General features: G+C 41.0%; 2 protein-coding genes across 2 annotated transcripts; one reads left to right on the forward strand and one right to left on the reverse strand.

Moving 5' to 3' along the window:
- Window positions 1-960: 960 nt before the first annotated feature.
- LOC134825744 (uncharacterized) lies at window positions 961-19,254 on the reverse strand (the record flags this gene model as incomplete). The annotated part of the gene is made up of 4 exons (XM_063837953.1): window positions 16,449-19,254; window positions 15,583-16,170; window positions 1,843-1,965; window positions 961-1,151 (listed from the first exon to the last, which is right to left on the reverse strand). Coding segments are annotated over exons 1-4 (3,708 nt in total), but the record flags the coding sequence as incomplete, so codon positions are not given.
- A 905-nt stretch (window positions 19,255-20,159) lies between these two features.
- LOC134825745 (solute carrier family 25 member 32-like) lies at window positions 20,160-21,404 on the forward strand. The gene has a single exon (XM_063837954.1). It carries the CDS (start codon window positions 20,162-20,164, stop codon window positions 21,083-21,085), a length of 924 nt encoding a protein of 307 aa, XP_063694024.1. The 5' UTR covers window positions 20,160-20,161; the 3' UTR covers window positions 21,086-21,404.
- Window positions 21,405-22,008: the final 604 nt, after the last annotated feature.

Raw genomic sequence — 22,008 nt, forward strand, 5'->3', positions numbered from 1 at the left:
AAAAGATCGGTGTTCGTAAATATTTGATTATTTATAGTATTGAAGTTTAAAATCTTCCTAATTATGTAAGAATGACAAAAGGAATCACGTACTAGTGTGCTGTTACGAAAAACAACTATTTAATAAAAATAAATTAACAGTATTCGAGTACAAAATTAAAAGTACAAACTCCAACATAATCGACAGACAAACTCAATAAATGAAGATTTCGTCGTGAAACGAGCTATATATACAGCTATAACGTAGCGCTCGACTCCAGTCTGAACCAAAATTAAGTCGCGTTCGTAGGAAATTGACCACCAGCTGCTGGTGGTTCGAATGTTGGTTTGCACACTACTGTGGTTGCGAGAAGCATTATTTGATGCGCGCGCGACCCAGTAGTGCATCGCGCTACAAAGCAAATAACTACTTGCACTTTTGTCAGATGCGCGCACGTAACAGGCTTGTAAAACGATATTGTTTATGCTTTAGGATTTAAATTAGTTTTGGTTTCAAAGTAACCGTGAACAGTTAAGTAAAGATAATATAAAAATTTAAAGTATAAATGTGCACACCTTAACTTTATATAACATATAATATTATAAAAGTTTTTTACTTTTATATAGGGTCATTGTGATATATTATCTATATATTGTTTGAATACTATTTCCTCCATTAAAAAATGTATACACATCTACTCCATTATAGGGGCATGGATGAGATTGTAAGAAACTTCTGATCGAGGGGTCTCATATTTGACGGATGTTACTCGTCTAAATTTCTTCGAAGTAGCGCGCGCCGCTTTCTTCTCGAATTGTTATGGCCCGATGGCAAGAGCTACGAAGTAGCGCGCGCCGGGCCAGATCATTAACAATGGTCAAAATCATATTTGTTGTCCATTTTCTTGCCTCTGTAGCCTCGTAGAGCAATGGGCGTTGTTCTTAACATTGCGAATCTTATTCTTTTCCTCACATGCCTTACCACGTCACAATATCTCTTCTTCCTTTTCCTGGCTATGAGGTCCGCTAATCTGTTGATAAACTGCTTATCCTCTTTGGACATGCCTCCAGATGTGATCAGAAATACAGCCGGGGTGTAGGTGGCCATCTCCACACTCAACGCTCTCTCCAAGTACTCATCCTTCTTCTCAACCTTGTTCTCTTCATATGCTTCTTGAAAAGTTTTTGTCCTGTTTGATAAGCAATTGGGGTATGAAACCCATGAAAATGAGAAAAAGCGATGTTACAACGCAAGGGTTCCTGAAGTGGAGAAAGGAGGCTTCACACCTTTAGTTTTCTCGACTTCTGGTGGAATGGGTGGTGAAGCTGAAAGACTGGTTAAGAAGCTGGCCAGTAAGATGGAGTACCACACTGGCCAGAGGTACTCGGATGCTGTAGGATACATTAGAAAGCGCCTTCGCTTTGAAATCCTAAGAACAACAGTGATTTCTCTCCGTGGAGACAGAGGTGCGAGAAAAAACTTTGTCGATATAAACAGTCTAGATCTTAACTTGGAGCCACAAGGCCAAGGGTAATTTTTGATTGTTTAGGAAACTTTTTTAATTCTTAAAGGGTAGATTTTATATAGGGTCATTGCTATATTATGTATATATTGTTTGAATAATTGAATACTTTTAAAAAATTAAAAAAATGAAACCCTTATGTCAAGAAATGTCTTATTTGATAAATTATTACTTTTAAATTTGATGGAGAAATAGTTACTGTATATTTTTCCATGTAGTGCGATGATACTTTGTAGACATTAGTGATGATGTTAATAATTATTACTTTACTTTACTTTACTTTACTTTATCAAATAGAGTTCAAACTCCTCTAGCAGATACATCAATCCGAGCTTGGTCACCTGTTATAGTCTTGGGGTTGAGACAGTCACCCTCATTTACCTTCTGTAGCAGGGGTTTCAACTTTCCAGAGGCGGCTATTGAGGGCGTCCAGGCGTCCGTGGACACCCACCTGGTGGCTGGTGCTTAAAAATAGAAATATTGATTAGTAATAGTGTTCGGAAATATCTTATTGCAATATAAAGCTCTTTATTCACTCAAACGTTCAAATGAAAGCGCACGCATGATCTTTGTGAAATTTTTTGTAAACGGTACAAAACACATCAAGCGCATCCCACTACAGGTAATCTATATGACCACTTATATTTCCTCATACATGCAACCACTGCACTCCAACTAAACACATTATTTACCACAGTCCACACACCATACTCCACAGATGATATATATATATATATACACACATACTAGTACCGAGCAATCGCACTGTAAAACATGCTCACGATACACTCAAAATTGGAAATATTCAACGGCTTGTATATGAAACTTACACTTACACTCAGTGTACACCCAGTGTTAACTAGTATTACACAATGGTAAACTCTACGTAACGCGCGAAAATAATAATTCTATGGCGTTTTCATTGTCACATTTCACGTCGACGGGATTAAACGCGCGCGCGCGTAACATCTTATCTTACTGCTATCTCAACGAATAAACACACAACGACTTTGACAATTGACCGACGACTTAACGATTGTGAGTTATGACGGACTTAACTGTATGGGTCAACTACTAAAACTGCATTGTATACTATCTTAATCATTATACTGGACATGATATGACGAAGTATCTTAAGCAGCACTTTATACCTCCACTTAGAACTTGATTAGTCACGAACAATAGAATCATTATAAATCAATACAATAAAACATCTTGATCAATAAATGCCTAGCAGCACCAGACAGCGGCCGTGTACCTTTTTCGACTCCACGGAGTCCCTGATGGACTTTTGTTTACTTTTGTTAATAATTTGACCGCAACCTTTCTTTCTCGAAACACAAATCCTACTGTACTTCATTACAGTATTAAGATAATATAAAGCAAATCATGTGAATATATGACTACGAAATAGATCTATAGATTTGTCCATAATATTTAATACCGTATTGATGGTTTTGAATTTTGTATATTGAATTTTAATGTGAAGCGTTTACTCTTCCCCCTCGGCAATTAATTAGAAAGTTAGATTAATGACAATAATTGCCAAATGACGTAGTAGATATAGATGTTCAATGTTGTAGAGTGATTTCAAGAGTAGTGGTCCACAGGGGTCCGAAAAAGCCGTACAGGCACTTGGGTCCTTATCCTTGTCACTAGTCCCAATTGGATTCACTTTACACAAAACATGAACATTTACAATTTAGACGTACACATTGGCACGATATTTATTAGAAAGCAAACAGTATAAAATAATACGTGCGTGCGCGGCTTGAGCCGCGCCGCATAACAATTTATGCGTTTAGGGGCTGGAGTACGCGTGTTTACAGATTAATGAATTGTTGCATTGTAAATATTTAAAGTTGACGATATATTATGATTAGATTTAGTAGTAAATTTTTTAAAGCTGGCTTTGGACTTAGGTAAAATTATAACTTATTTATTTTAAAGAAAAAACCACGGATAGTTTTAAATTTACATAGTCGTATAACTATAATCAAGTTAATCCTGTTTTCAAGAATGCGCGGCTTTGGCGGCCAGTTATTGACTTGTACATAAAATTGAATTTTAAATAGAAATGTGAATGTATTAAAATTTAAAACTTTCAAAACGGGGGCTTATAAATATTATTATATTATGATTGTAAAATAAAGGATAAAATTTTAAATTTGTTTCACTAAAAATTTGTTTCACTATATAATTTGCTCGTCCAGGACACCTTGCAATTTGAACTATCGACTGTTATGATACTGCGCAGCTAAGATCCTACATGTGTGGTGTCTTGTTTCACCCATATTATAAGTTTTTGTTTTTGTTTGCTGTCGCCTGTGAAGTGTGACACATTACATACATGAGGCCCTGTGTGTAATGTAATCGGTAGTTTGGACGGAGCTTGGGCCAGCCCCAAGTCCCCCCACCTCCTCCCCTCCTCAGTCCGTCGATTGGACACCCAACAAAACTGCCAGCCACCTCCCACGAGCCGCCTCTGCATCTTTCACATCATGACATAAGAAGATTCGCCAGTGTCTCTGATGTTGTTGTGGGTCATTATTACATTACTAGCCCCCTAGCTTACAGGTGAGAAGGTGGTCAAGATCACTTGTTTTTCCACATCCGCAGGTGATGGGAGTGTTTGGTACCTATCCACCAGCTGTAGCGTAGGCAGACACTGTCGCGAAACTCCTCTTTGTTCAGATTGTAGCCACACTGCTGAAGTGGCAGTGTTGAGCCAACTGGATGTCCCCTTTTCTCTTGCTGCTAGTAGTACTCTCTTAGAGGAGGTGCCACATTTTTCAGCTAAAGCCTCAAACTTGGCTTGGAGCTCGAAATTCTTCAATTTTTTGATAATTTTTTTCCTGGATTTGGTGAGGTTACTGGATGCAGTGTATACTTCCTGTTGGTCCACTATTGCCTTTGTCAGCTCGGTGGTAAGTAGCTCGGAGGCTGTGTACTCAGGGTGGCATTCTTCGTGAGGTTTACCAATGCCCAATCCTTCCAATCTTATTCAGTTAAACAAAAATTCAGTTAAACAAAAATTTCAATTTTATGCCATTTATTACAGAGTAAACAAGTTTACAATAAATCAATTTGATATTTAAAGGAATGCTAATTCAATGTGTAGTATGGTTGTCACTCTTTAAATAGGTTAGATATAGGTTGACGGGGCAAAGGAGTGTGCGTGCTGTTCGCTATTGCTCACACCAAACGGCAACCTAGTAAATGTTTTGTATGGACACCGGTCTCCATCACGATACAAAATTAGGATTGTAGAATTTATTGTATAACTTTTAGTGCAGTGGAGGTAGCGGTGTGGTGCATTAATAGAGTGACAGCCTACTGATTTAGAGTTGTTTTTAAGTGAGTATAATGGGTATATTTTTGGACCTAAAGGCTTTAGTATGGCAACTTTAAAATTGGTTCTTTTAATCATTTATTAAATATCAGTTTAAAAATATAAGTAAGTAAAATACAATTTAAAAATAATAGAAATAGTCATACAATTAAGAAATTTACCAAATTCTTAATATCTACCTAAGAGAAAAATACCTACCTAAGTCAATTTCTACCTGTAATACACTAAATATTAGGTTAAATAAATAGGTGGTGGAGTCAGCACACATTTACCAAAATCAAAATTTTTTAATAGGAGGAACCTGTGGGCCGAGAACACTGGATTAAATTTGTTGAAGGGGATTGTTTTCAAATGATAGCTGCATTATGTCATAATCGCTTGAGTTCCATGCTGAATCATTATAAGCATGTTGCAGCTTTAGTAGACTTAACAAGTCTCTCTCTAAGTCTGAGATCTCCCTGCTCAGCATCTTTGGTAGAAGCTTTTGTCTTATCTCAAGTTTTGGCGGCTTCAGAGATGTTAGGCACAGTCCTTTGAACAAACTTCCATCTGTGTTGGATGCCAGAGATGCTAGGCTGCTTGAGACTCAGATTCTGTAATATCAGCTAGCATCTTGATGTCTTCACACCACCTTGGACCTTATCCGCGATGTACTGAACTTTGAAGTCCAAGCGTTCATCAGTGGTAACTGTAGCGAATTTACTAGTGTTGGTGAGAACTCTCGTGAAGTAATGTACTTTGGTGACTTCTCGTATAGGTACACTGGCACTGAGCACCCAGCAAGAGAAATGCCGCACGTGCTGAAGAAGCTTATTGACACAATTGTTCCTAAAATACCTTCTCCAGTGAATGATAGGAATATCAAGATTAACTCGTGTCTCATTAGTAAGTATAGCTCTGGTGCTAACCACATTCCAATGCACAGAGATGATGAGCCTGTGATTGATCCCGAATCTCACATCCTTACGATCTCACTAGGAGCTGCCCGTACCATGTCCTTCTGCAATAATGATGACATCCAATCAGAAGATCTCCCCCTTCAGGACAACAGCTTGTTAGTCACAACGAGATATGCGCAGGACTTTTGGAAACACGGGATCCTCCCAGACGAGAATGTCTCCACAGAGAGAGTGAGCCTGACCTTTAGACACATTTCTCCTCACTTCATCAATTCGACCATCATTCTGGGTGATTCAAACACCTCCAGGATGACATTTGGTGACTCAGTAGGTACCTTTGGTCGTTGGGTCCCTGGGAAGCGTGTTTTGGTAGGTCACATGGAGGCTCTCCCTGATGCAATTGAGATTGGCCCTTACCGTAATATTGTCATCCATACTGGAATCAACAGTATTAACTCCCGGTCTCATCCACGATCAGAAGCCTACCTCCTCCATGTCCTCGAATCCAAGTGCAGAGACATTACTGAAACCTACCCCAAATCCAAAATCCACTTGTCAATGTTACTTCCAACTAGACTAAACTCTCTAAATAGAAAAGTTGAAAGCTTTAATCGGGGCATCCTCGATGTGTCTTATCAGCAAAGAAACATTTTTATTATTGATAACTCTATTTTTGGTCGCCAGCTCTCTGATGAGTATGGCAGATGGGATATTGCTGCAAATGGCCCTCTTACCTCAGATATTGTCCACCTTGGTAAAAGTGGTATCCGTAAATTTGCTGCGAATATTAAGGAATCTGTAGCTGGCAGAAGGAGTAGCCAGTCTAGAGCACGTTTTAACACCAGTCAGGGGAACTTCGGCGGAGCGGTAGAGGGTGGTAGGCGCCCACCATAATTATGATGATCAAACAACCACAAATTACTAAGAATGTTTGCAAGGGATGCAATAAATTTATCTCAACACACCACAAAATTTTGAACTGTAGCTCCTGTGGAACAGTTACTCACTCTAAATGTGCCAAAAATCTCTTCCAATACACCCACACCAATGATAGCTGGCAATGCTACATCTGCATCGCCAGCTTACCACAACGGTACTGCCCATTTGCTTCTGCACTTATACGTGACAAACATGACCCAGTCCACCTTGATGAAATTGAAGATGTTTCTGAAATCAATGAAATCCATAAAAGCTGTAAAAATTATGATCATAAAAGCTTTAAGAACCTCATAAAGCTGTATCATAGAAATGGGCAGAACCTTACTGGTATTTTTAACAATATTGATGGAAATGCTGCAAATTTTGATACATTTGTCACAGAAATCTCACAGTACAGTCATCCACTCTCGTTTATTGGCTTGGCTGAGACAAATATTGATGCAAACCTCAAAGACCTGTATAGGATACCCGGTTATCTCTCTGAATACACCAATAAATTACGTGACAAATCTAAAGGTAGTGGAGTGGGAATTTACATCAATGAGTCACTTACTTACACCCGTATTGACAAACTATGTATGTGTACCCCTAACCTTGAATCAGTGTTTGTCTCCATAACAAATGTTGGCAGGCCCCAAACAGTTGGCGTCCTATACAGACCACCTGGTGGATCTGACAAAGATGCCCTACACGAATTTGAGAGCCTTCTTAATCAGGTTCCTGATAGGAACGTTATCCTGCTTGGAGATTTCAACTTTAATCTATTTAATAAAGGCTCTGCCAGCTTTGAAAACATTTTATATGGAAATAACTTCATCCCACTTATATCACTGGCAACGCACCATAAACCAGGCTGTGTCCCATCGCTTATTGACAATATTCTGACAAACTCCACTGACAATATTGTGTCAGCGGAGGCATATTCATTGACTTAAGCAAAGCGTTTGACACAATCGACCACAGAAAATTACTTGTCAAACTTGAACACTATGGCATAAGAGGGCCCTGTCTTGACCTAATTGAAAGCTATTTGTGTAACCGACAGCAGTATGTTGATTTCCAAAATACACACTCTGATCACTGCAAAATTGAATATGGGGTACCACAGGGATCAGTTCTAGGCCCTCTCCTCTTCTTACTCTACATTAATGACATTACCAACTCTAGCAAACTTGGACACTTCATACTGTTTGCAGATGACACGAACATATTTGTTGCTGGAAAAACTGAACAAGAAGCCTATTTGAATGCTAATAAAGTACTTGAATCTGTAAATGACTATATGGAATCTAACTTGCTGCACATTAACCAAAGCAAATCGGTCTACATGTTATTCAGACCTGGCCGGTACTCGTCCTGTGCACGTGCTCGTGAATATGGCTCTGAGAACTCACTCACGTTATCAGGCAACACGCTTACACGAGTAGATAAAGTGAGATTCCTTGATGTTATCATAGACCATGAACTATCCTGGGAACCCCAACTAGATAACATAAAAAGTAAACTAACTACAAGTATAGCTATAATTAAACGTATTATGAAGTTTATTCCAGAAACAGAGTACCATAAACTGTATGACTCCTTATTCACGTCTCATATGAGCTACTGTATCAGTAGCTGGGGTGGTGTCACACCTTATAGACTATCTAAACTGTTCTCCATCCAAAAAAGATGTGTACGCCTTCTATTTGGAAGCAAACCAAGCTTTGACCGGGCAGAGTATTATGAAACATGTGCACGTGCAAGACCATACAGTGAACACATCGCAAAAAGGAGCTTTGCTTTGGAAAACACTAAGCCAATATTCAATACCGAGAAAATCATGTCAATCCACAACCTGTACACCCAACATATATCCACTGAACTGTTTAAAATCTTGAAACTGCATCAACCTATCTCTCTGACAAGTTTATTCCAAACAAGTTCCAGAGCATGTAGCCAAACTATGCGGGTCCCCCGACACAAACTTGAAATTTCTAAACACAATTTTGTCTTCAAAGGTACGACTATTATATATGGAACAGTTTGGTTGATAAAATATTCGACAAATGCACTCCTAATGAAAACAATGTCATGGTCCCTGGCTCTAGTAAATTTTCCGACCTTTCCTCCCCCATCTCAATTATCAAGAGCCGTATCAAAAAGCTCTTACTTGAAACCCAGCAATTGACAACACCTGGGCGTGAAATTGAGTGGCTCCCCCTAAATAGCTGGGGCATTGAACCAGCTTAGTCAATCAGCATCCCATCCCTTGCATACAACTAATTACAAAAGCGCTAATTATACCTGTTTCAAAAGCATCCTGTCTGGAAGTTCCCTGACTGCCGTGTGAATCTTTGGATCTATTTTTGGATCTATTTTTATATTGATATGATTTTTATATACCTATATATTCCTCGCATAATTTCCATGTCCGCCTGAACAAACCTGGCACCATCAAATCTTACTCTAGAAACCCCAGAACTCATCAAGCCTAGTCTGAATTCAAAACTAGTTGACCAGCTACGTACAGTTTCCTGGACAGCTGGAACCTTTTGGGCCATGCACAAGCCAATAGCATGTATGGTCCTGCAGTGGGGTCTCCTTGTCCTTGGATCTGTGTTTTGATCCGTCTTTTCTTAAAATTTTCCATTTGTGTCACTTAGAATCACCTTTTAAAATGTTAATCGACACCACTGGTCCTAGTTAAATTTAGCCATGGCACGACTACTCGAACGTAACAGTTAAATAGGTGTGACATACTATTATATTCTTATAATTATATCATATGAATTGATTGCACTGCTAATAAATAAAATACTTTGTTTTACTAAAATACTTTGTTTTACCTGTATTGCCAAGTACTGCTCCAAGATGCCTAGTGCTCTGTTTTAGTGTTTGTTTTGACGCATTTGTAGCAGTATTTAAACCTCCCTCCCCGATCTGGTGGGGTTCAACATTTACATATAATGTTTCCAACTAGTGCCCAAAGCTATAGGTTAATGGCAGCCAAATGGTAAATGATAATGTTACTTTAAGGATAATAATTACTTAAAGGATCCAGGCAGCTAAAGGTAGAAAGAAAAACTCTTTTTTCGAAACTGAACTCTGAAGTAACTTCAAATCTACACAAATCGTTGAGTTTATTTCCCGTCATGCCCGGCCCGGCTCTATCTCTTCTCTGCTAAGGTTTTTTTTTTACATATTTGATAGATTTACAGATCTGGCTTGACAAAAATTTTCAGAAAAAATCATGTTCGCGGGAAGCAAAAATCCGATGAGTTTTTTAGGGGGGGAGGGGTAGGGGGTTGAGGGGGGTTAGGAAGGGTTTTCACATGACGAGAAATTTTTTGCAAAAATTAAACAATCTTTATTTGTTGATATTATTCACCCCTGTTGCCTAGAGTGGTGGGTCTGCACTTGAGAAGAGTGGGTCTGGCCGCTAGAATGGTGGGTCTGCAATCTAGAAGTGGGTCTGGCAACCAGAATGGTGGGTCTGCAATCTAGAAGTGGGTCTGGCAACCAGAATGATGGGTCTGTACCCTTAAAGAGTGGTCTGGCAACCAGAATTGCGGGTCTGCATTCGAGAATAGTGGGTCTGGCAGCTAGAATGGTGGGTATGCAATCTAGAAGTGGGTCTGTTAACCAGAATTGTGGGTCTACACCCTTGAAGAGTGGGTCTGACAACCAGAATGGTGGGTCTGCACTTGAGAAGAGTGGTTCTTGCGGCTGGAATGGTGGGTCTGCAATCTAGAAGTTGGTCTAGCAACCAGAATTGTGGATCTGCATTCGAGAATAATGAGTCTTCACTCTAGAAGAGTGGGTCTGACAACCAGAATGGTGGATCTGCACTTGAGAAGAGTGGGTCTGGCGGCTGGAATGGTGGGTCTGCAATCTAGAAGTTGGTCTAGCAACAGAATTGTGGATCTGCATTCGAGAATAATGAGTCTTCACTCTAGAAGAGTGGGTCCGGCAACCAGAGTGGTGGGTCTGCACTTGAGAAGCGTGGGTCTGGCCGCTAAATGGTGAGTCTGCACCCTTTAAGAGTGGGTCTGACAACCAGAGTGGTGGGTCTGCAATCTAGAAGTGGGTCCGGCAACCAGAATGGTGGGTGTACGTACACCCTTGAAGAGTGGGTCTGACAACCAGAGTGGTGGGTCTGCACCCTTGAAGAGTGGGTCTGACAACCAGGGTGGTGGGTCTGCACTTGAGAAGAGTTGGTCTGGCAGCTAGAATGGTGGGTCTGCGATCTAAAAGTGGGTCTTGCAACCAGAATGGTGGGTTTGCATTCTTGAAGAGTGGGTCTGACAACCAGAGTGGTGGGTCTGCACTTGAGAAGAGTGGGTCTGGCAGCTCAGCTAGAATGGTGGGTCTGCAATCTAGAAGTGGGTCTGGTAGTTAGAATGGTGGGTCTGCAATCTAGACGTGGGTCTGGCAACATGAATGGTGGGTCTGCACCCTTCAGGCTTAAAGAGTGGGTCTGACAACCAGAGTGGTAGATCTGCACTTGAGAAGTGTGGGTCTGGCAGCTGGAATGGTGGGTCTGCAATCTAGAAGTTGGTCTGGCAACCAGAATGGTGGGTCTGCACCCTTCAGGCTTCAAGATTGGGTCTGACAACCAGAGTGGTGGGTCTGCACTTGAGAAGAGTGGGTCTGGCAGCTGGAATGGTGGGTCTGCAATCTAGAAGTTGGTCTGGCAACCAGAATGGTGGGTGTACGTACACCCTTGAAGAGTGGGTCTGACAACCTTAGTGGTGGGTCTGGACTTGAGAAGAGTGGGTCTGGCAGCTGGAATGGTGGGTCTGCAATCTAGAAGTTGGTCTGGCAACCAGAATGGTGGGTGTACGTACACCCTTGAAGAGTGGGTCTGACAACCAGAGTGGTGGGTCTGGACTTGAGAAGAGTGGGTCTGGCAGCTGGAATGGTGGGTCTGCAATCTAGAAGTTGGTCTGGCAACCAGAATTGTGGGTGTACGTACACCCTTGAAGAGTGGGTCTGACAACCAGAGTGGTGGGTCTGGACTTGAGACGAGTGGGTCTGGCAGCTGGAATGGTGGGTCTGCAATCTAGAAGTTGGTCTGGCAACCAGAATGGTGGGTGTACGTACACCCTTGAAGAGTGAGTCTGACAACCCGAGGGGTGGGTCTACACTTGAGAAGAGTTGGTCTGGCGGCTAGAATGGTAGGTCTGCGATCTAAAAGTGGGTCTTGCAGCCAGAATGGTGGATCTGCACTTGAGAAGAGTGGGTCTGTCAGCTGGAATGGTGGGTCTGCAATCTATAAGTGAGTCTGGCAGCTAGAATAGTGGGTCTGAAATCTAGAAGTGGGTCTTGCAACATGAATGTGGGTCTGCACCCTTGAAGAGTGGGTCTGGCAATCAGAATGGTACGTCTACACTCTAGAAGAGTGGGTCTGGCAACCAGAATGGTGGATTTTCGCCCTGGAAGGGTGAGTCTGGAAACCAGAAAGGTGGGTCTACAATCTGGAATAGTGGATCTGGCAACCAGAATTGCGGGTCTGCATTCTAGAATAGTGGATCGTCACTCTAGAAGAGTGGGCCTGGCAACCAGAATGGTAAGTCTACACTCTGTCAACCAGATTTGGGGGTCTATAAACTAGAATATAGGAGATATGGCTACCAGAATTGTGGGTTTGGACAACCCGAATGGTGGGTCTTCACTCTAGAATAATAGGTCTGGTGGGTCTACACTTTAAAAGAGTGGGTCTGGCAACTAGAATGGTGTGTCTGCAATCTATAAGAGTGGGTCTGGCAACCAGAATAGTGGGTCTGCAATCAAGGGAATCAAGATGAGTGAGTCTGGCAATCAGAATGGTGGGTCTGCACCTTAGGGTAGTGGGTCTGGAAACAAGAATGGTGGGTCAGAATTCTTGAATAGTGGGTCTTCACTCTAGCTAAGAGTGGGTCTGGCAACAAGAATGGTGGGTAAGAATTCTAGAATAGTGGGTCTTCACTCTAGAAGAGTGGGTCTGGCAACCAGAATGGTAAGTCTACACTCTGTCAAGTGTCAACCAGAATTGGGGGTCTAAACTAGAATATAGGATATATGGCAACCAGAATTGTGCGTCTGGAGTCTAGAGTCTAGAATAGTGGGTCCGGCAACCCGAAAGGTGGGTCTTCACTCAAGAATAGTGGGTCTGGCAATCGGAATGGTGCGTCTACACTCTAGAAGAGTGGGGCTGGCAACCAGAATGGTAGGTCTTCGCCTTAGAAGAGTGGGTCTGGCAACCAGAATGGTGGGTCTGCATTTTAGAATAGTGGGTCTTGACTCTATACCTACTAGAAGAGTGGGTCTCCTCTCTAGAAGAGTGAATCTGGCAACCAGAATGGTAATTCTTCACTGTGTCAACCAGAATTGGGGGTCTATGAACTAGAATATAGGAGATATGACAACCAGAATTGTGGGTCTGGACTCCAGAATAGTGGGTCTGGCAACCAAAATGTTGAGTCTGCACTCTAATAGAGTGGGTCTGGCAACTAGAATGCAGACACGTAGCAAGGGGAAGACCCCCGGAAAAAATTGAACCCCAAATAAGCCCCCTAGTCCCCATGGTCGCCTGGTAAGTGGGCTGTGTTTATGACTGTTTGATTAAACGACACGACAGGCAATCGACTTTAGCATTTCGTAAATTATTCCCAAATCCCACTATACAATATGTACTTATTCCATTCAATGTGACAAGTACTGAGTTCCCCCCTAGCCCCCAACTTTGTATTATTGTGATGTCTGAAATTACAAATTTCTAATGCCAAATGTCGTCTGAAACACCCTATTTCTCAAAAATTTTCCGGGGGCTGCACCACCAACTTTGTATTATCGCCGTCCTACAAATTTCTTTAATGCCTAATGTCGTCTAAAACAAATAATTTCTAAAAATTTTCTTGGGGGCTGCGCCACCCCCCCAGCCCCCCAACTTTATATTATTGTGATGTCTGATTATTACTGCGCCCCCCCCCCCCCAGCCCACCAACCTTGTATTATTGTAATGTCTGATTATTGCTGTCCCACAAATGTCGTCTGGAACACCTTATTTCTCAAAAATTTTCCGAAGGCCAGGGCTGCGCCTGCCTAGCCCTCAAACTTTGTATTATTGTGATGTCTGATTATAATTACTGCCCTACAAATTTCTTTAATGCCAAATGTCGTCTAAAACACATAATTTCTCAAAAATTTTCTGATTGGCTGCGCCCCCCCCCCTCCCTAGCCAACCAACTTTATATTATTGTGATGTCTGATTATTACTGCCCTACTAATTTCTTTAATGCCTAATGTCGTCTGAATCACCCTATTTCTCAAAAATTTTCCGGGGGGTGCGCCCCCCTAGCCTCCCAACTTTGTATTATTGTGATGTCTGATTATTACTGTCCTACAAATTTCTTTAATGCCAAATGTCGTCTGAATCACCCTATTTCTCAAAAATTTTCCGGGGGTTGCGCCCCCCTAGCCTCCCAACTTTGTATCATTGTGATGTCTGATTATTACTGTCCTACAAATTTCTTTAATGCCAAATGTCGTCTGGAACACCCTATTTCTCAAAAATTTTGCGAAGGCCAGGGCTGCGCCCCCCTAGCCCCCAACTTTGTATTATTGTGATGTCTGATTATTACTGTCCTACAAATTTCTTTAATGCCAAATGTCGTCTAAAACACATAATTTCTGAAAAATTTTCTGGGGGGCTGCGCCTTCCCCCCTCCCTAGCCAACCAAAGGAGCTTCGCCCCGGCTACGTGTCGTGTCGGGCTACGTGCCCAGAATCGAAAAAACTTAATCTTTAAATGAATAACGGAACCTTCATTATGAAGTTTTGAGATGATAATATAATTGGGAGGCAAATTGGGTATCGGGCTTGGGGCTCATAATGCGCAAAATTTGGCCGCTGTCGAGTGGGTCTGCCTAAAATTCACAGATCTAGCTATGGGTCTGACACATTTGTAAAAAAAAAAACCTTACTTCTCTCCTCTTTCAGTGAAATTCGTCTCGGTAGTAGTTTCCAAGAAAACTTTGAAAATTTTTGACTTACAAAATTTTTGACTTACAAAATGTTTGGGAAAAAATTGTTAGAAACCTAAATTAAAAAGTTGGCCCTTTTTGGCCCCTTGCCCAGATTTCATGGGGGGGGGGGGGGGGGGGGGCGATGGCCCCCCTGCCCCCCCCGCTTCCTACACCCCTGGTGACAATGTAAACATCAACTGATCTTAACTTGCATAAACTACATTGTCATCATATAAAGTTTTCCCGCTTATCAGACCAAATTCAGAAGTAAATAAGTCGCCCAAAATTTAAAATTCCATATATTGTGACAGAATTAACCTCATTTCCCAACAACCAAGTGCATGTATTAGCTAACTATTCAAAACAACATATTTTAGGGCTAAAATATAACATTCTGAAACATTATAAACATTAGTATTAAAATAACTGAAATAAATAAACAAGAAATATAACAATCTCCCGGAATAAATAAACACAACTACAAAATCAAAATCGCAAAGTGATCCCGTGCGCGTGCGCGCGCAAAATTTAAAAACAAGAAGTGCTTCAAAAACTTTGACCTAAGATGGCGTCCTAGAGTAGACCCTTTCAAAGTGCCAATTTAAAATGTGCACGGCACAAAATATAAATTACCTTCCTAACACAGGTTCTAAGAATAATGCCGATTTCCCTACTCGGGTAAAATTTCAATTAAACCTCCGACAGGCTAAATAAAATAAATACGTCAGTCACGCTCTATTGAACGGAATACAAAACAATCAGAATTCAATTCTAATAAAGAGAAAAACATCTACTTCGGAAATACCCAATTCAGGTGAATATGAAACATGAGTGTGAAACATAAGTATGAAACGTAAATATGAAAACCGTGAATATGAAATGTTTACTGATAGCCAGAGTTACTAGACGTGCTATCAGGTGATGGATACAACACTGTGGGAGTTCTGTCTCTACCAGATCTACGCAGTCTTATAGGATTGTCAATAGTTTTGGTTACAGCCTCATTATTACTTTCGTTTTCATTAATCACATTATCTGGAGGCACAATACTGTCATGAACATCGGAAGTCACAATATTGTCATAAGCATTAGGCCGGGAATCATCACCAATAGGAGCTAGGTGTTTATTGGAGACCGTCAGCTCTACCCCTTCTCCAGTTCTGACATGACTGGTGTTAGGATTGACGTCCAGAAGCTCCACTTCTTCTACGAGAGGATCGTACTTTGATCGATTGGTGTGACGTTTCATTAGTGCTTTAGAGTTATCTGTTAGCCACCCAGGAAGAGAGCTACCAGTTGTTGATTTACGAGGAAAATTAAACACACGTTCGTGAGGGGTATCGTTAGTTGCAGTGCAGAGGAGGGACCGTATAGAATGTAAAGCATCAGTAATCACCTGCTCCCAAAGTTTTAGTGGAAGTTTTCTCGTCCTTAAGGCTAATTGTACAGCCTTCCACACTGTTCCATTGTATTTCTCCACTTGACCGTTTCCTTGGGGATTAAAACGTGAAGAACGGCTTGTAGCAATGCCTTTTTCTAGTAGCCATTTCTTGAGTTCTGCAGACATGAACCCACTACCCTGATCGGAGTGAATGAAGGACGGCATGCCAAATACTCCAAAGATTGACGTTAGACAGCTTTTGACAGAATCAGTGGAAGTGTCGGTACAGGGAAAAGCAAAGGGGTAGCGAGAATATTCATCTACGATAGTGAGGATGAATTTGTTTTCGTGTTTGTTGGGAGTGGTCCCTTGAAATCCAGGTTCAAACGCTCAAATGGGGCCGTAGCTTTTATAAGATGCTGGGGCTGTTGAGGTTTAAAATAGCGTGGCTTAACCTCGGCACAATCCCTGCAGGATCTTGTCATTTTCTTAATATCTTCCACAGAGAAAGGAAGATTCCGAGAGCGAACAAAGTGGGACATACGCGTTACTCCTGGATGGCAAAGCTGATCATGTAAGGCTTTTAGACTAGTGATCGCTGAGCAATGAGGATACACTAATCGAGATAAAGCATCGGCTGGAAGGTTATCTTTTCCAGGCCTGTGCATAATGTCAAATGCATAAGGCGAAAGCTCAATCCTCCAACGGGTTATTTTATCGTTCTTAATTTTACCATGGTTTAAGAGACCGAACATGAAGGAAACTGACTGTTGATCCGTGATGACAGTGAATTGGGACCCTAGGAGGTAGTGTTTCCATTTACGAATTGCCTCCACGATAGCGTAAGCTTCTTTCTCTACTGAGTGATGATTGCGCTCTGATGAGTTAAGAGTTCTGGAAAAGAATGCAATCGGTCGAGTGGATTGACAGAGAGTAGCGCCAATTGCATAGTCTGATGCATCCGTTTCTAGAGTAAAAGGAAGATTAGGATCAGGCGTGGCCAGGACAGCTTTGGCAATTTCAGATTTTAACAGTTGAAATGCTTTTATCTGTTTGTCATTGAGAGGAAATGAAGTGACATGAGACAGGGGGTGAATCTTGTCTGAAAAGTTCTTGACCCACCTAGAGTAATGAGCGAACAAGCAAAGTACACTCTTTAAGGATTTGTCATTGTTGGGTGCAGGCATGCCCAGGAGAGGTTGTATTCTGTCAGGATCGGGCTTTATGGAATTATGACTAACAAGATATCCAAGAAGCTTAATCGAAGTGACCCCGGACACTGTTTTACTATCATTAAATTCAAGATTGTACTTAGCAGCAGCTGTAAGGAATTCTGCTAGGTTATTATCATGCTCCTCCTTAGTCATGCCTACGATGGTGATATTATCAACATATACGTATACACCAGATAGGTGTTCTGCAGCTATGATATCGTTGACAGTTCTTTGAAAGGCAGACACTCCGTTAGTCACCCCGAAAAGGATAAACATGAAACAGTAGAGCTTACCATCAGCTTCGAAAGCGGTATATTCTTGCTCGTCTTCGGCAATAGGGACCTGGTGGTAAGCAGATGAGAGATCAAGTGTACTGTAGTACTTGCGCTTTGAGATATCTTCTACCATCTCGTCGATTCGAGGGACTGGATAAGCATCCAATTTAGTAAATCTGTTTATCGTTTGGGAGTAATCGATGACAAGGCGTTTCTTGTGATTCTCATTCCCTTGGTGGACCAGGACCTGGGCTCTCCATGGAGACTCGCACTCTTTAATGATTCCTGCTTCTAGCAGCTTTTTAACCTCGACTCTGATAAATGTTTTATCAATGTTAGAATATCTCCTTGATTTGATGCTTATAGGGTGGCTGTCTCCCTCTAATTGTCCAAAGAGCTTAGGTGTTTTGATGAGACAAGCAGCTGCAGATACAATAGTAGGAGGTTTGTGGCCTCCAAACTCCAATGTCACGGATTTGTAATCAGAAAGGATATCTAGTCCTATGATCATATCAGCACATAAGTCCTTCATTACCACAATCGTTTGATTTGGTAATAATTCACCATTGAAATGAACATCTACTGTACAGTGACCGACAGGATGAGAGATGTGGGATGAAGAGGCCATACTGACAGGTGCATGGTCTCCGCGATTAATGTCCCATTGATGCTTCCGGACACTGGCATTACTGAGAAAAGTTGCTGAACTTCCAGAATCTACCAAGGCATCAAGCTCTCTCCCATTGACAAGGACTCTGGTAATACTCTTGGACAAGCATGGAGGCGAAGCTGCAAGATAATGGTTGTGGAGAGCCGATGATGTCCCGTTTTGGGATTGAGAGCTACTGTGAGGGACTGCTGATGATGTCATATTCTGAGAGCTACGATATTGATTGTTACGTCGATTCTTGCCGCGGGCACTGCCGCCCCGAACTTGAGATTGGCGACCGGCTTTGCAGACTTTCTGGAAATGTCCCTGAATTCCACAACCGTTGCAGTTAGAGTTAAAAGCAGGACAGGCCTGTCTGTTTGTGTGCGGTTTGGGCCCACCGCAGAAATAACAGGAGAATTGAAATGGGGCAGCTGCTACAAAGTTGTCATCATGGTTAGCACACCCTTCTGAATCTGACACTGATTCATTGTTATTAACAATTGCGTTGAGAGATGAACTTTGGTTGACATAAGATTGGGCCTGAACCTTTGCTGCCTCTAGCCCTCTAGCTAAGGAATAGATGTCTGACAATGCAGTCTTCTCGCTTTCCAATACCCGTTGACGTATACCAGGAGACTGTAGGCCAGCTATAAATGCCTCTCTTATGGCTTCATTTTGGTGTGTAGCCTCATTTACTGCACCGAAAACGCAGTCTTTGGCTAAAAATTTGAGTTTTTGGTAATAGGCGTCCACTGTATTGGAGTCTTGCTTGCAAGTGTTAAGCAGGTGTCGTGCAAAAATGACGTTCCTCTTAGGATTGAAGACACTCTCCAATGCTGCAATTGAAGCTGTGTAATCAGCTGTCTCCGAAATATGAGCATAGATCTCCGTGCTTACATAGTTTACGAGTAGGTCCTGTTTGTTAGCCTCCGTAATGCTAGCGATTGATCCAATGAACTTCACGAACCTAGCTTTCCAGTGCTCCCACTCCTTGGAACTGTTGGCAGCAGAGGGGTCGGCGCTAAAAGTCTCAGGACGCAGTAGTTTGTCCATAGTTGTTACCTCAGTGTGATTAAATGAAGTATAAGTAAAACTCTTTGTTCATTTAGACTTAATCACACTGAGGTTAAAACATTCTGAAACATTATAAACATTAGTATTAAAATAACTGAAATAAATAAACAAGAAATATAACACTACTGCAAAGTAGAAATTTTTCTGAGACAATAGAGAAACTAACCTTGTCTCACTAAATTCAACCACTTTCCATAATAAAATACTAACAAATAAAGTTTTTAGAATAATTATATTCAACCACTAAAGAATATTTCCTCAAGTTTACTTCTAGTTAACTAATTCGTGGTTTAAGCTCTTATTTTATTTATGAAAGGAATGTAAAATAAAACTTATTGTTTCATTGACCTAATCTACTATATATCAGACCAAGGAATGATAATTAGACAACTGCAGTTAACTATGTCACACAAAATGTGACATATGAAACATTATAGTGCCTAAAAACAATATATTTTCTTTCTGAGCAGTGCATATGGGAGTATAGGTTACGTGGCTAATGTTCAGAACTTCTGAACGTGCTAGGATAATAGATGTCAAAATTAAGCCACTATCGTCGAAAACGCTATTATTTTTGTTTACCAATATCCTCAAACTCAAATGAACGTGTCCATAAACACATATTTTTTACAGGGTCTGTGGGATATCGTTAAAGGACTATAATTATTAATAAATTTAGATTTTTTTGAGATAAAACTTTTGTTTAAATAGATATAATATATTTATAAATAAATTTGCCTCAACATTAAGATATTCCCAAGGAAGATGTTCATTTAAGTCATTCAGAGGCTTAGTATAAATGTATCAAGATTATTCAATTATATTTCAGTTCAGAATTTATGGACAAATATTATAATGAAAAGATAACACAAAATTTCATTGCAGGATGAGCAGTATTGAATCAAGCTGGTTTAAATCTATAGTTAAGGCTCTGAACTTTGATGTTCTGATAGCAGGCCTGACTGGTGGTGCTGTTTCCACGCTCATACTTCACCCGCTTGACGTCGTCAAAATCCAGTTACAGGTTTCCGAAAATCACTCCTACCATGAAAGAAAAGTTTACAAGAACATGAGGGATGTTATTCCGACCGTCTACAGAAATGGAGGGCTCCTGAGTTTTTACCAAGGAGTGAGCCCCAATCTAGTTGGAGCGGCTTGTTCTTGGGGGCTTTATTTCTTTATTTATCACGGTTTAAAGACTTCTACCTTACAGAACTCAGATAAAACATCATTGGGCATGGCAGAACACTTGGCATATGCTGCAATTGCTGGCTTTATGACTCTTACCTTAACAAATCCCATTTGGGTGATTAAAACTAGGATGGTACTGCAAGCCTCCAGTAAAAACACCATGTATCGAGGTCTGGTGGACGGACTCAGTCAGGTTGCTAGAAAAGAAGGGCTCCGCGGTCTCTACAGTGGCTACCTACCTGGATTGTTCGGCATTTCTCATGGTGTTATTCAGTTTGTATCATACGAAAAAATGAAGGAGTATTATTACAAGAAAAACTCGTACAATCTCGACGAAAAGCTAGGTGTGTTTCCCTACATAGCGCTGAGCGCTTCAAGCAAAGTGCTAGCAGTTTCCTTGACATACCCTTACCAAGTTATAAGATCTCGATTACAAGACGCATCCTGTCAGTACAACGGTTCCTGGGACATTATTATGAGAACTGTGAGAAATGAGGGGTGGAGGGGATTTTACAAGGGGATAGTGCCTAATCTGATCAGAGTAACCCCTGCCTGTTGTATTACTTTTGTTTGTTTTGAGAATGTTATGCATTATCTTAAGGCTTACAAGACAATATGATGATGATTTGTGTTACAATAAAGTAATGTTGTAGGAATTGAGAATTTGTTAGGTATTATTTTTATACGATAATATGGCATATGTGCTCAATTAAGGCCAAATTAGGTCAAGCTAATTAGTTTTAGTAATTTATTATATAATAGATGTTTACTGGACACTAAAACCAGCAAGAATGTTGAAATTATTCCAAGTATGTAGATACTGCCAATAGTTACTCTGTATAGTGCAATTTTTATTTTATAATTTTTGGCTCAATCCTATCAGCTTTTACGGTACTGACAAAAATTGATATGACATTATTCATTCTGGAAAAATCCCATATCAACTTTTCTTATGAAATTATTTTGTTTAATTTTTTAACTTCATTAAAAAACGGTTATAGTATAAAACCGAGACAAAGTTTCATACATGCTTGTTGAAGTTTCTTTTTAGAAAATTTCATCATGAAATTTTCATCACTGAGTCTATTCAGAAATTAAGTAAGAATTTTCTCGAAACAATCATCAAATGAGACTCAATACTTACTTAGCATACTTAAGAGAGATTCGTAAATTCCTGGGTCATCGAATAGTTCGACTGCCCTTGCAACATAGCTGCTGCCTTGTTCATACTCCATTCCGGAGGAATTTCAATTAGGGCAGCTCTGCACTTGCTCACAGATGGAAAGGATTTAAGAAATAACAGTAACCCACCCAGTACCTACCCACCCAGTACCTACCCACCCAGTAACTACCCAGTACCTACCCACCCAGTACCTACCCACCCAGTACCTACCCACCCAGTACCTACCCACCCAGTACCCACCCAGTACCCACCCAATACCTACCCAGTACCTACCCACCCAGTACCTACCCACCCAGTACCTACCCACCCAGTACCTACCCACCCAGTACCCACCCAGTACCTACCCACCCAGTACCCAC

Source organism: Bolinopsis microptera, unplaced genomic scaffold (assembly GCF_026151205.1).
Source record: "Bolinopsis microptera isolate Bmic1 unplaced genomic scaffold, MBARI_Bmic_1.0 sca54, whole genome shotgun sequence".
Taxonomy (NCBI): domain Eukaryota; kingdom Metazoa; phylum Ctenophora; class Tentaculata; order Lobata; family Bolinopsidae; genus Bolinopsis; species Bolinopsis microptera.

What these genes read in the sequence shown, in the direction of transcription:
- LOC134825745 (XM_063837954.1), top strand. Translation starts at nt 20,162, where the DNA reads ATGAGCAGTATTGAATCAAGCTGGTTTAAATCTATAGTTAAGGCTCTG.